At 40.6% G+C, this 13,690-nt stretch overlaps 1 protein-coding gene and 1 long non-coding RNA gene across 2 annotated transcripts in view; both read right to left on the bottom strand.

Moving 5' to 3' along the window:
* LOC148124708 (uncharacterized) overlaps window positions 1-13,690 on the bottom strand; it is a 147,353-nt gene that overhangs the window by 41,328 nt on the left and 92,335 nt on the right. The gene's annotated exons all lie outside the window — the stretch shown is intronic.
* Window positions 1-13,690, bottom strand: part of ITGA11 (integrin subunit alpha 11) — an 83,869-nt gene that overhangs the window by 11,565 nt on the left and 58,614 nt on the right. The window contains exons 21-24 of the mRNA XM_026709400.2: window positions 8,157-8,255; window positions 2,734-2,810; window positions 275-364; window positions 33-123 (exon numbers count right to left, since the gene is read on the bottom strand). Of these exons, the coding sequence (XP_026565185.1) occupies window positions 33-123; window positions 275-364; window positions 2,734-2,810; window positions 8,157-8,255 (357 nt within the window). The remainder of the gene's footprint in view (window positions 1-32; window positions 124-274; window positions 365-2,733; window positions 2,811-8,156; window positions 8,256-13,690) is intronic.

Genomic DNA, 13,690 nt, shown 5'->3' with positions numbered 1-13,690 from the left:
CAATATGTTGCTTACAACAAAAATGAATTTACCTTAAAAGTGCAATTAAATGGTGGGCCAATTCTATCGTATGTCTGCAGAGAATTGTTGGGTTCGATCTCATAATAGTTCTGGCTGGAACTCCTGAAAAGCAGCAAAAAAAAAAAGGAGAACCCAATCAAAATAAAAATTGATCCCATCGCTCAGAAGGTCTGAACAGATAGAACACACGCCATCATTTCCAGAATGATGAATTATAGCAGCACAAAACTCACTCTGTACATATCCGAAATACCTGGTGAAAAGGAGATCGGTTTCATATTTCAGCTGAAATTTGAGGAGAGCAGAATTGTCCTCTTTCGTGGTTTCTTGTTCATCGCTGTCACTAGAACGTGGAGATGGAACCAGAGATCTATTTAGAGACCATCCCACAAGAAAGGTGCAATGCTGATTGGCCGTAAAGTGATATAGCTACCATCTCCTAGGGGAGGCACTGACTCCTTATAGAACCTCACTGACTTTTACTATGAGCAGTTAGACTCACAAACAGATGCCCACCCAGCTCAGTTTTTCCTTTGTGCAATTAATGCCTATATTTTCTCTGGTCTCCTTCCCAAGGGAAGCAATTTCCGTCAACTGAAGTCTTGGTGATTTTGGCCGGAGACAGCGCCTTCTCTTGCCAGTGCTGTACTGGCTTAATAAGCGCATTACAGACATGTCAAAGCTGATCTTTGCTTCATATGAGTCAACATTCCTAGCTGAAGCAAGGAGAAAAATGTGTTTTTTCCACCACTGGCTGGAATTATGGATTTGATACTATCCTGGGATCTGTTCCATCTGCAATTTGCTTGAGTTGCTATTTTTTTTAAAGATACGCAGCTAGAGAGTTGCAACTTAAACACACCAACTTTTCCTCTTATTAGGAAAGAGGGACACTTAGAAGTAAAAGCGTGCTGTGAGAGTGACATGAAGATTGCATTAAGTTTAAAAACTAATCTGCAGCTTCTGGGGACATCATTAACACATGTTTTTTTGGCAACAGTATGGAGGTGGTTTGCCATGGCCTCTTCCAGCTTCGGTTATGGTGTGTGAAAAAAAATAATGTCTAGAATTTGAAAAAAAAAATGGAAACAGATCAGCCAAAACTGGATATAAATATTCACTTTCTTTTAGCAGTGATGGGCAAAACTCCTTCTTCAGCCTTATACTTCACTTCCCTTGTATATTTTTATTCCTGAAAGGTAGAATACAAGTAAAGGATAACTACTGTCCAAGTTGGAAAAATTTCTCAGCGTTGTAAATCCCTGTTGCTTAAGAATAGTTAGAAGGAAGCTCTGAGGTCATCAAGTCCTTAGTCCCATGGTTTGTTTTACTGGTAGCAACCATTTGCATATATTATTGTGCTGCTTTCAAATGATAACATGGCATTATGAATATCATTGGCTGAGTATTTTCCACATATGAGTTTGTGTCTGGGAGTGGGAGATGGTTGCAAACAGCTATGGTGGCGCAAGTGGTTAGGATGCAATGATTAGAGCCCTAGTAGCGTGGTGGTTGCAATGCAGCATTGCAGGCTAACTGTGCCCACAGCCAGGCGTTTGATCCTGACCAGCTCAAGGTTGACTCAGCCTTCCATCCTTCTGAGGTGGGTCAAAGGAGGACGCAGATTATTGGGGGCAAGAGGCTGACTCAGTAAACTGCTTAGAGAGGGCCGTAAAGCATCACAAAGCAGTATATAACTCTATGTGCTATTGTTATCTCACACTTCCAGGGAGAGCATACTATAATTCCCTTTAGGTGAATGGCAAAGCTAATACTTCACTTGCGTGAGCTTGTAAACTGAATGATTTTTTTTAAAGAAACTAGAACTCTGTTTCATAATAGTGCCATTCCAAGCAATGCATTTGGGTTTGTAATAGTATTTATTGCCAGCAAATCCATTTAATGTGAAAACACTTCCAAAGGCAAAATTAAGCCTGTGGGAACTGCTCAGGAGTCAGTACAATATCAGTATTCTATAGTGGAACTGGAAAAACTCCTCATTTCCCAGGATAAATTTTAACTTCCGAGCATTTCAAGAAGTAATCTATATATCCAGGTTATTTTCCAAAGCACCTCAAGGCCAGACAAGGAATAATAGATGGAAACTGATCAACCTAGAAATAAGGAGGAATTTTCTGACAGGGAGAACAATCAGCCAATGGAACAGAAGTTGCTTTCAGAAGTTGTGGGAGCTTCATCACTGGAGGCTTTCAAGAAGAGACTGGATTGTCAGAAATGGTGCAGGGTCTCCTGCTTGGGCTAGATGACCTACAAGGTCCCTTCCAACTCTGTTATCCTGTTCTACAACTTTCTAATTACTTTGCAGTACTTTCTTTTTAACTTTAGTCCTTGAGATGTAGCTTTGCTGTTCTTTGATGTATCTGCTGAACTGGGGTTTGCAGGGGCCTGAGGATGTCTAGCCTTGATCAGAATTTCAGGCAGAAGAGGGAAGGTGGCCTGTTGTCCTCCCAAACTTTTGACACCCATGTTTCCAAGGAGTGTTTTCATGGCAAAGAAAAACAATCACCTGAGGAGGGGGCATGGTTGACAGCTGTCTTGTCACAGAAGGAGGAAACCAGGAACAGTTACAAAGATGAAGCCAGGGGAAGAAATCTAATTTGTGGGTGGTGAAGGCACAGGGGTGAGTGAGAGAGAAAAAAGCAAATGATCGGGACCGGGTAATAGAAGAAGTTAAAAAAAATAATTACTAACCTGCTGGCATTCAAAAATATCTCCAGGTTTTGGAGGAAGATTGACTTTTTGAACTCGAAATCCACGCGGAAAGCAACCTGTAGAGATCAGAACAGATTTAGGACATTAAAAAAAGTATTTCTGCCGGCATTCCTTTTATACTATCCATTATACTGCCAGTTTATACTACTGCCTTGGTAAGACCACACTTGGAATATTGCATCTAATTTTGGTCACCATCATATTAAAAAGATGTTGAGATTCCGGGATGAGTGCAGAGAAGGGCAACAAAGATGATTAGGGGGACTGAAAACTAAAACGAATGGAGGAATTGGGTATGCTCAGTCTAGTGGAAAGAAGGAATAGGGGGTGACATGATAGCAGTATTCCATGATTTGAAAGATGTGGGGGAGGGGTGTCAACCCATTTTCCAAAGCACCAGAATGCAAGACAAGAAGCAATGGCTGGAAACAAAGAGAGAAGCAACCTAGAACTAAGGACAGGAAGAACAACCAGTGGGACCATTTGCCTTCAGAAGTTGTGGCTGTTCCATCTCTGGAGGCTTTTAAGAAGGGACTGGCACAACCATTTGTCTAAAATGATAGAGGGTCTCCTTGCTTGAGCAAAGAGTTGGGTTAGAAGATCTCCAAGGTGCCTTCCAACTCTTACAATTTCTGGTGAGCCACCTTAAGTCCCAGGCTGGTAGGCCCTGTGACTGTTTTTACTCTGTTTCTTAGTAGACGTACGTTGTGATAAGTCTAACATTTGGGGAAAGGAAAGAAGTGTATAATGTAACGGCAAAAAGGGTTAATATAAGTATTCCTAGCCTGGGATCGGGATGAATAATGCAAAGTTCTACCCAATCTGATACAGCAACTGAAGGTGTCCAAAAGTGCATGACGACCTCCAAAGAGGACCTTTCTCTCTAGAAGGAACCTCGAGAAACCTTTTGGTGAGTAGGAATGTCGGCAAGGATGGGGTCAAAATAGTTGCCAGTCACAATTGAGACATTGAAGTTTACATGCAACCCCCACGAAAAAGGTCAGGGCTTCAATTGCGCTGCTGAGCTGCCATTTTAACTTTCTTGGCCCACTGTAGATGCCCCTGCTTCCGTCTTAAACCCCTTTGGTTATGGGAAGTCTTTTTATTACTAATTTTTAAAGAAAGGCCTTGGAAGAATTGAGTCCCTTCTTAACTCCCCCACCCCACCCCAGTCACAGTCACAATTGGTCCTTTTTCCTTATGCATTAAAGAAAAAACAACAACGCAGTGGCCGCAGGATCATATTCTCTAATAGTATCATCCTTCAAGTTCATTTGAAGGAAACTTTAGTGAGTTGCATTTTCTGAACTTTTCTTTATTTGATTGTTAACAAATGTACTCCTTTGGAATCTGTGGTTGTTTTTCATCATAAACCTGTTTCTCATTTTTGCAATTCAGTCAAGACTGGCTTGTTGCAATTCACAGGGAAATTAATAGTTTTATTTATCCAAACATACATAGAATATTGTACTTTTCTTTGCTGTTACAAATCATTGTAACAGCACAATGTTACACAAAATATTTAGGAAACTGCACCTAATTTTTACAATTCATGTTCTTAATATTGTTGTAACCATTGTTCTATTTATTTTTATTTATTTTTTATTTATTTTATTTTGTCAAGCGATTATTAGATAACAGGTGTAAGTATAAACATGGTTATGAATACCTGAAAATGATACAAATAAGAAAAAAAAAGAAACAATAGGACAGGGATGGTAAGCACGTTGGTGCGCTTATGCACGCTCTCTAAGTTAGGTTCAAGACAATAGATAAATAGACAGACAGACAGATACAGACAGATGGACAGATGGACAGACAGACAGACAAATAGACAGACAGAGACAGACAGACACACAGACTGATTTTGGAAATGGCTTGGTCCTCATTTTACCGACTTGGGAAGGCTGAGTCAACCTGGAGCCAGTCAGGATTGAACTGCTGGCAGAGAGCTGAATTAGCCCGTAATACTGACCACTGCACCACCACAGCTTCTTCAATGCCCCTTGAAGATGGGCTAGCAGTCCCTTTTGAAACAGGGCATGGAAGCACTTTGTTTTGATGGAAGCAGATTGGAGAAGATGCAATGCATTTGATTGGTTTAATAGGGTCTTTATTTGCCCTGGATGGAATGGGTTGGCAGTGGTTGCCAAAAATATGTTTTGAATACATTTGAATTACAACAGTTTGCATATAAATGTGTGTGGGTTGGGAGAAAGCATGCGTGCCATCCAGCGCTTTGAAGTAAGTTGTTTATAAATATTTTTTAAAATTAGAAATAAATGAAAAGCTGCTGTGCAGTAAAAGAAGCCTTCGCTCTCCAGATTCATATATTAGAATATCATAAATTAGAAGATTCTCAGTCCTCCAGGTCATGGTTGTCCTGCAGGTGGTTTTTTCAAGAAGCAGCTGGACTTCCTGGTTTTTCATGAAGATGTACAATATCTGATGTGTGTGTGTCAAAAAATCAGGATGGTGACGACTGCGTGATCTAAGCTCTTGCCCCCTTTTAATGGCACCGTAAAGCTGACGATAGTGGAGGTTTCCTTGCCTTCACCCATTTTACAGTTCCCCATCCTTGCCAAAGCAAAGCCATTCAGCCTGGTCCACTTCTCTTCCCTTGTTTGCGAGTTGGAATTAAAAAGAAAGGAACAAAACCCATCATGATGGGGCTGGTTGGAGGAGGGTTCTCCTCAGATTTCATCTCCCAGGTATCTGTGGGGCTTGTTTTGGAGCCAATCCAGTGGATCCAGCCCCCTTCTCCATTTATTCAGGCCCTCCAACAGGGCTGATAGGGATCAGGGATGGATGGGTATAAAACCAAAATAGAGGGAATATCTATTTTTATTAGGATCTAGTCTCAAGAGGACCAATTAACCCACAGCCAGTAGTTCGCACAATATGGCAGATGTGGTGTTGTGTGTTAATATACCCTATGCAAACATGGCTCTGTTTAAAGTTGTATATCTCTGCTTCTGGGGATAGTTAAGTTGATAACTAGATTACTAGTTAATTAAAACATGCTACTATCACACTGACCCAGTTAAACATGTTGTGAGAATACAGCCAATATGTGGGCATATAGCAGGAAGGAGCACACTGTAGCTGCAGCTCCTTTTTTTTTTTTTACCTTGGGTGTGTCTGTTGAACAATTGTATCGTTCAAAATTCCTGCAAAGTGCTGAAAGTTGGTGGTGCTATTTCCAGTTGACTTTCAGCAGAAATGAAACAACAACAAACAATGAAAAAAGAGATTCATTTCTCTCCACAATGCTTAAAATCTCAATAAAAGTCTTCCCCCTCCACATAAAAAAGCCAAGTTCCAAAGTTAAATGTTTTAATTTGGCACTACGTTGTATAGCTCTTGGATGCTGAAAATAATAATTTTAAAAGCCTGCTCCCTTGAGCCATCCTGGTTTATCAATAGAGCAGTAGCAGAACCCCAGTTCTCCAAAACAGGGGCAATAAATGGAATGTGAATGAGTCCCTTTTAATGGAGTCCCATAGAAGAGACCATGACCAGGCCTTCCAAGGGGCTTCGAGCTATGGCTTTGGGGCCCAGCTTGTAGGAGGAATTGTTTGTCAGTAGATGGGAGAAGGGGGAAGGAAAGGCATCTCTGCAGTTAGAAGCAGGGGAATTATCGCAATTTCCCCGTGAATTATAGCAACCTGCCATTCAACATTTTGACTGGACAATATTTAAATCAGAGTTGCCCCAGGTAGTCAGTATTGACCCCCAAAGATCAATACTTAAATTCTAAATATCAGAAACATTAGAGTAATAAATTTATCTGATTCCCTGAACTTTGAAAATCTGTTCTCAGATTTTTCAGCTTCCGTTCCTCAAACTATTGCTTTGTTTATATTTTATTTCAGAAGGAAATAGCCACGAAACAGTCATCTGCATTCTTTGTTATGCTACTGCTGGAACAGTTTATCATATTCTGGACTAAAATTTCATCTGTGTTTAGGCTTTTGGGAGGTTAGAACTTTTAATTGATCCTTAACATAAAGAAGCCATAGAAGATAAAGTACTATTTATCTGGTAAGACTTCTGACAACTAAAACTTTCGGCAACCTTTGTGTTCGTCCATCTCCCCAAAAAGTCATTAATGAGAAGGAAATGAAACTGGGACCCAAACTGTCAACAGTCATTCAAAAAACTTTGATTAAAAAAAATTAAATTGCTTGATTAAGGGAGAAATCTTTTAGCTTTGTCTTCTAGTTTTTAACTGGCTGCCCAAAGACTGTTTAAGATGCTGGACCATCTTAATGCAGTTGAAACCTCCTGGCCAAACCTATTATTTTCTTATTTGGCAATAAAGATTTGGAAAAACTAATATTAATCTGCCAGTTTTTCATGGTTCTGGAATTCTTAACAAACTCTTCTGGCCTGGAAAGCAACGGCAATTAGGTGGTGTGGAATCTGTGTTCAGCAGCATTACTCAGTCAATGTCTGGACAGAGTCAGTCTTTAATTTCATGCTCTGGAGTTATCTTTGGTCACGCAGATTCAGCTCATGTAGTTCTTCCTAGCATACAAACCCTCTGCCAAGCTTCCATGTAATATAATGGATATTTATAAAGACATCTATCTCAATGAGTTTTAGTCATTGAGTTTTTTGGTCCTGGCTTCCTAGCAGAGATCTAACAGGATACCGCAAACCTATGTTCATCATCCTTTTTCTGAGCAGGACAAATAGAAAGAAGGCAAGTTTTTCAGTAAAGTAACAAGGGTTTCTCAGCTACTCAAAAAATTATCCAATCTTATATTTGTACATGAAGATGTTGCTGAAAAATAACGCTTAGAGAAATATGTGGAGGCACGTGAGAAGTAGATTCTGGTATGAGCCCCCTTGAATCAGTATTTGCCTTCCTTCTCTGACTGATGATTCTTGAGATTCTCATAAAACTTGACGTTGTTCCTGTCAACCTATTCTCATCCAGGGTCCACTGCAACAAAAAACTTCATGACAAGATGGAAACCAACTGTACTTCTCCTATTAGCCTTAAAAGACACGGCTGCAAAAGGCTATTTCGTCCACCCTGTTTCTTTGTTTCTACTGATAGCTATCCAGTGAGGGGACAGCTGAAGGATAGCACATATATCACCCATCAGCAAAAGGACCAAAATCATCAATTACTGTTCTTTACAAGCAAAAAAATCAGCTTGGCCTAAGATGGATATTATAAATGTCACATTTCTGGCCATGAAATACCGGCCTCTTTTGTCTCTTCTCTTTCCTTGCCATATCTCTAGAATGTGAGCCAAATATTAATTGATGTGAGCTGTCCTGGGAAGCAGCAACTGCGTAAAAAGCAGGATTCTTTAAAAATGCAGAAAAGGAATCACTTATTCAACCCTAGGCTGATAGGCAAGTTTCATTTAGGAATCTCTAGTTACCTTTGCTTTGGCTCGGAAGAAGGGGTAGCTGACATTGCAAAGTTTGCTGTTTGAATGCTTCTCCTCAGACATACATTCTATGTTAATGTCCGGGTCATCCTGAAACGAAAGGGAAAGGATGCAGATTCCAAGTTAAGGCTCATTCTGTAAATTTACATGCAACTACAGTAATAGAACAGTAGAGTCTAGATGCTGACTCAAAGCACAAAGGACCAGATTCAAAATAGCATAATTTGGACACACTGTGGGATGATGTACTGTAGCTCTCTTGAGAATAATATAACGCTGGCACAGGGAAGAAGGGATTGTTCAGAACAAGATGGATGAATTACAGCTATGATGGATAGACCATTGGAAGGACAAATGACCCATTTATGCCAGAGAAGAGTTTAGAACTTCAGGTGGTCCCTGAATTCCTTGAGACCCTGAAACCCTGCCTATGCACATCCAAAAATCACTGCCAACCTGAAAGATTAATGTGGCAGAAATGGGAAATTATCTACAACAGGGTGTCCAACCTTGGCAACTTTAAGACTTGTGGACTTCAACTCCCAGAATTCCTCAGCCAGCAAAGCTGGCTGAGGAATTCTGGGAGTTGAAGTCCACAAGTCTTAAAGTTGCCAAGGTTGGACACCCTGATCTACAACATGAGAAGTAATCACAGTAAATAAAGCCTCCTTTAAATTTTCCTCCCCACTGCCATCTACAGTGCCCATTATTCTTGATGGAATACAGAAAGGGTTTGCTACAGCTTTCTTCCAGAATGTTATCTCAGCATTCCAATCTCAGTTGCATTGTTAGAACTTTCTAGTCGTCCAATACAGCTTTTCTATGACCCACCTAGTTGGATAAGGACCTCTACTGATCTCACAGACACATTTATGTGGTTTCCATAGTACCAATATGGAACTGGTTTGTTTTCTTCCAGAATGTTCAGGGTTTTTTTCAATTTAGTTTAAAGCCTTCATATTTCCCAGATATTAATAATATTAATATTTCCCAGAAGTGTTAAAGGGAACATTGTTGTCCCTGTTCTGTCTTTAACTTAACTTTCTGGCTGAATATAAAGACAGTTAGATAAACTCTACAAAGGCTTCCATACAAAGTTCTCTTTATTGGATTGTAATAGGCATCCTCAAGGTATAACTCACAGTTACGTTGAGATTCATCTAATGTCCAATCTTGGCATAGTCGTCTTCATAGTGTGAAAATATAGTTATCTTCATCCCATAATGATGGAGCAAGGGAAAGACACCAGCGTGATGCTGGGTCAAGAATAAAGGAAATTCCCCCAAACCCAACCAAGAGTCAATTCAGTGACCAATCAGGATTACAGATGTGACCACATGACATGAATTACCTTTCCCATGAGGCATTGACTACATTTACCATGAGGCATTCCCTTAAGGGGACAGCTCCCAATTCCCAATGAACTATATACTGTCTGACCAGCACAGTCCCTTTAACCATCAAAGGAAGTGTCCTATTTGAAGCCATCAAACTTTATGGTAGCTTGACTCATAAAATGATACATGCATTTGTGTGACCCCATCAAAAATAAAGCCAATTTCTTTTCTATCATCTCTCTCTTTCTCTCTCTCTCTTGTGTATGGACAAAGTATTAAATTTGGATGTTAACAGTGAAGATCTTTGTGAGAAATCTGGGTGTTGGTAAGAAGATACAGGGCTTAAGGCCTGATTAGTGCCTCCCATAGTATCTACCCATGCAATTTTATTTGGCAAGATTGGCTTTTTGAGGGTTCCTGTGATTAAACAATGTCATATGTCAGGACCCTGGAAGTGCACCCTCAGGAATCAAATTCCCCCTGAGATCTGATGGCCCTTGAAGGATCAAGAAGATCTGATTCTTTGCCCAGGTGTTTGCCAAGAATGGTTGAAGCCCTTTTGTACCATGTGGATTTTTCCTTTAGCTCCAGCTGATTTGTCATCCTGCCATCTTTACCTTTCTTTTTTTTTCTCTAGTTCTTCCTGTTTTTAATACTTTAAACAATCTGTAAATGGTTCAGAGTTGCTGGGAGTCAGGAGGCCTATAAAACATTAGCTAGGATAACATAATCAGTTTGAGTTTGGAAATGTCAGTGATCTGCAAGGTGATAAGACCAGAATTTTCTGGGCGGCCTTTCAGGACGATGCAAAAATTTGATTGTTGCCATTTAATATGTACAGTTTGCTGTTAAGTGTCAGCCGCTCAGAGCTGCTTTTAATTGGAATGGCATATAAACGGGGAATCTGCCATTACTGTTCATGGACCAGTTGGCTTGAAATCAAAAGGTGCCTCACATAAAACCACCTCAATTTATGCCCCAGTTTGAAATGCTACACTGAAAATGATCAGGATTTCTGTCCTCTAATTGTCTCTTGGACCCAATGCTGTACGTATCTACAGAAAAGGACAGCAGCCAAATAGCAGATCCAGCCAAATTGCATTGATGGAGGAAGAATGATTCTGTCAAAAAATACAAACCCAATACAGATAGGAATTAAAGCGTCCTTGCAAGAGAAAATGTACTCTGTAGTCATCTTGATTTGGGAATGAAAAAATCCCTCTGATTTAGGACTTGGATTCTTCTCTGGAATGTTGTAGCCCTCCAAACTCCCCAAATGTTATACTCCAGAATTATAGGAGATTCCTTTTAAAATAAAAATAAAAATAAAACAAACCTACTCTTATCAGAAGACAAAGATGGCCTTTAATGCTTGCTTTGATAGCTCTCCTAATATTTTTCTTTGGTTATTTCAGGGCAATCCATCAGAAAACAGAGAAGTTTTTACACTATTTTGTGGGTAGTTGTTCCTGCAATTTTCCACTGGAAGCTTTAAAAACCAACAAGAGGAATTCTTCATGCTGCATAGGTTAGTGAGGCCTCTACAGCAAGGTCAGCATCTTTACTACTGAAGAGGGTTGGAAAGCCCAGGCCATCCAAAACATACAACAAAGTGCTTACATATGCGGACAACCCAGTTATACATTTCTGAGAGGAGGCGGTTTTGGAGGCCCAGCCAGGATGTAAATGGTACGATCGCCCAGTGGCTGAATGAGAGATGATGTCTTCTAAGTAGCTGCATCTGGTAATGTCATAAGAACATGTTTTCTGTGCCCAGGCAGAGTAACTCACAGTTATTTAGCCACTGGGGATTGTTTTGCCATGAATTCAGTGAGGTCAGGAAGACATGAATCTATTGATTATCTAAGATAATTCTTAGATTCTTTCTTTGATGGGGATCCAACTAAGAGTCTTTGTTAATGGAATCCCCCGGGCCTAATATACAGATTCACACAGCTGGCTCAGCATCTGGGCAATGGCATCGTAAGCCAAATCCTGAAGGGAATCACGGTGAAACAGGAAGATGCAGGTGGGATGTTCTGGAGGTAGAGATGGATGTGAGACTTGTGCGTTTGGGAGTGAGGGAGGCCAATTGGTGTAGATTCACAGGCTCTCCTTGTTCCGTTGTATCTCTATTTGGGGCAACAGGCATTTTAGCATTCCGACATCAAGATATTTCAAAAGAGAGGTGGATCTGGAGAATGAATACCGCCAAGTCGATTGAACTGCATTTACTGGCTACTGGTCAGCTGGCCTGCCGTTGAGCTCCCCTGGAAGGGGAGCAGATTTTTGCAATTGGAAAAGTGCCTTTCTTACGGCTCAGACCTGCCGGATTCAGGATGATAAAGCTGCTGACGTGGATACTGCTCTATGAAAACGATAAATCAGAATCATTTTAAAATAAAGCCTTTTCAGGCATTGGCTTTTGAAGCTTCCCATCGTTAAAGCTTCCTTTCCCCCTCTCCCTCCCAAGTGCTTAACAGATGCTTGGCAAACCCATCTAGCTTTACAGGCGCAATTCTTAGCGCATCGGCTGTGCAGTCAAACCCATCTGAGCCTCTCTCTTTCTTTCTCTGGGGGAAAAAAAAATCACCTCTTAATAGCACTTTTCTATTGAGTCAAATATACTGCAGAGAGAGAAAAGAGGAGCATGAGGAAAAAGGTGAAGGCCAGAAGTAAACATATGAGGTTGCTGACCACTGGTGGATTTGGGAGTTGAAGATCTTATTAGATCAGAGGCCTTTTTTTCGGGGAAAGTCAACTGCTAGCTCTGTATCTTCTCAAGTCATCTGATGGATGGATGGATATAGGTCCATACTTAATATTTCATACATTATACAAAACCAAGATCTGCTTGTCTATGATTTACCAAATAATAGCAATAGCCCTTAGACTTATATACCGCTTCATAGTGCTTTACAGCCCTCTCTAAGCGGTTTACAGAGTCAGCCTCTTTCCCCCAACAATCTGGCTCCTCGTTTTACCCACCTCAGAAGGACAGAAGGCTGAGTCAACCTTGAGCCTGGTGGGATTTGAATTGTAGGCAGCTGGCTGCAGAAGTAGCTTACAATATTGCACTCTAACCAGGGGTGGGATTCAAATTTTTAAACAACCGGTTCTGTGGGCATGACTTAGTTGGTGGGCATGGCTTGGTGGTCATGTGACTGAGTGGACACAGCTCGATGGTCATGTTATTCGCTGGGCATGGCCAACTCAATACCACTCACATCGAGGCACGCATCTCCTCACCTGGCCTTTCATGACTGTGGGGATGCTGCAACAGTCGTAAGTGTGAAAAATGGTCATAAGTCACTTTTTTCAGTGCCATTGTAACTTTGAATGGTCACTCCACACAAGCAAAGTACCAGCAAAGGAGGGGAAAAAAACTCCAGAGAAGTTCCTGAGACAGGAAGTCTAGTCCTGCCAAGAATGTAATAAGGGTTAATGGAGAGGCAGTTTCTGTAAGCAACGCCAGAATGTTTCCTTCCTGCCTTCCTTACAGGATTAGCCCAGGAATTTCTTCTAACAACCGGTTCTCCAAAGTGCTTAGAAGGTTAACAACCGGTTCTAGCGAATAGGTGCGAACTGGTAGAATCCCACCCCTGACTCTAACCACTGCGCCATAGAGTCTAAATAAGCCACAATTGTATGACTACAACTAGAATTACCAAATAACAATCATAAACGAACATTGCACTAAGTTGCCTCTGTGTCATTTGTCACAAGTTAATGTATTTCAAAGCACAGCACTCTCTGGCACAAAAATGTTGGAAATATTTCTGCAGGGTGTTTGCCTTCTAAAAACCAAAATAATAAAAGGACAAACCTTCACAAGAATAGAAAGGAATGTGAGGTTTAGTTCATCCATAAAGATAAGTTATTCTGGTAAAAAAAGGCTCAAATATAAGTTCCAATGATCAAAAAAACAAAATTCCACAGTGGTAAGTCAACAAGGCCTTCCTCTTCCCTGCTATTTTCCCCAACAAGAGGAGGGTTCAGAAATTCCACTTGCCTTCTGTGATTATTGAATAGTCATATGCAATTCTATGTAAAATTGTTTAGAATAGAGTAGAGTAAAATAAAGACTTTATTGTCACTAATCAGCATACATTAAAATGAAATTTCATTGCGTTTGGCTCTCAAAAGATAACCATTATGCATATAACCACATGCACACGCATATATGAC

The sequence above is a fragment of the Pseudonaja textilis genome, chromosome 13 (genome assembly GCF_049901715.1).
Source record: "Pseudonaja textilis isolate UNSWEBS1 chromosome 13, rPseTex1.2, whole genome shotgun sequence".
In the NCBI taxonomy this organism is placed as follows: Eukaryota; Metazoa; Chordata; class Lepidosauria; order Squamata; family Elapidae; genus Pseudonaja; species Pseudonaja textilis.
Note: the sequence above shows the minus strand (reverse complement) of the source record. Positions and strands in the feature narration are given on the sequence as shown.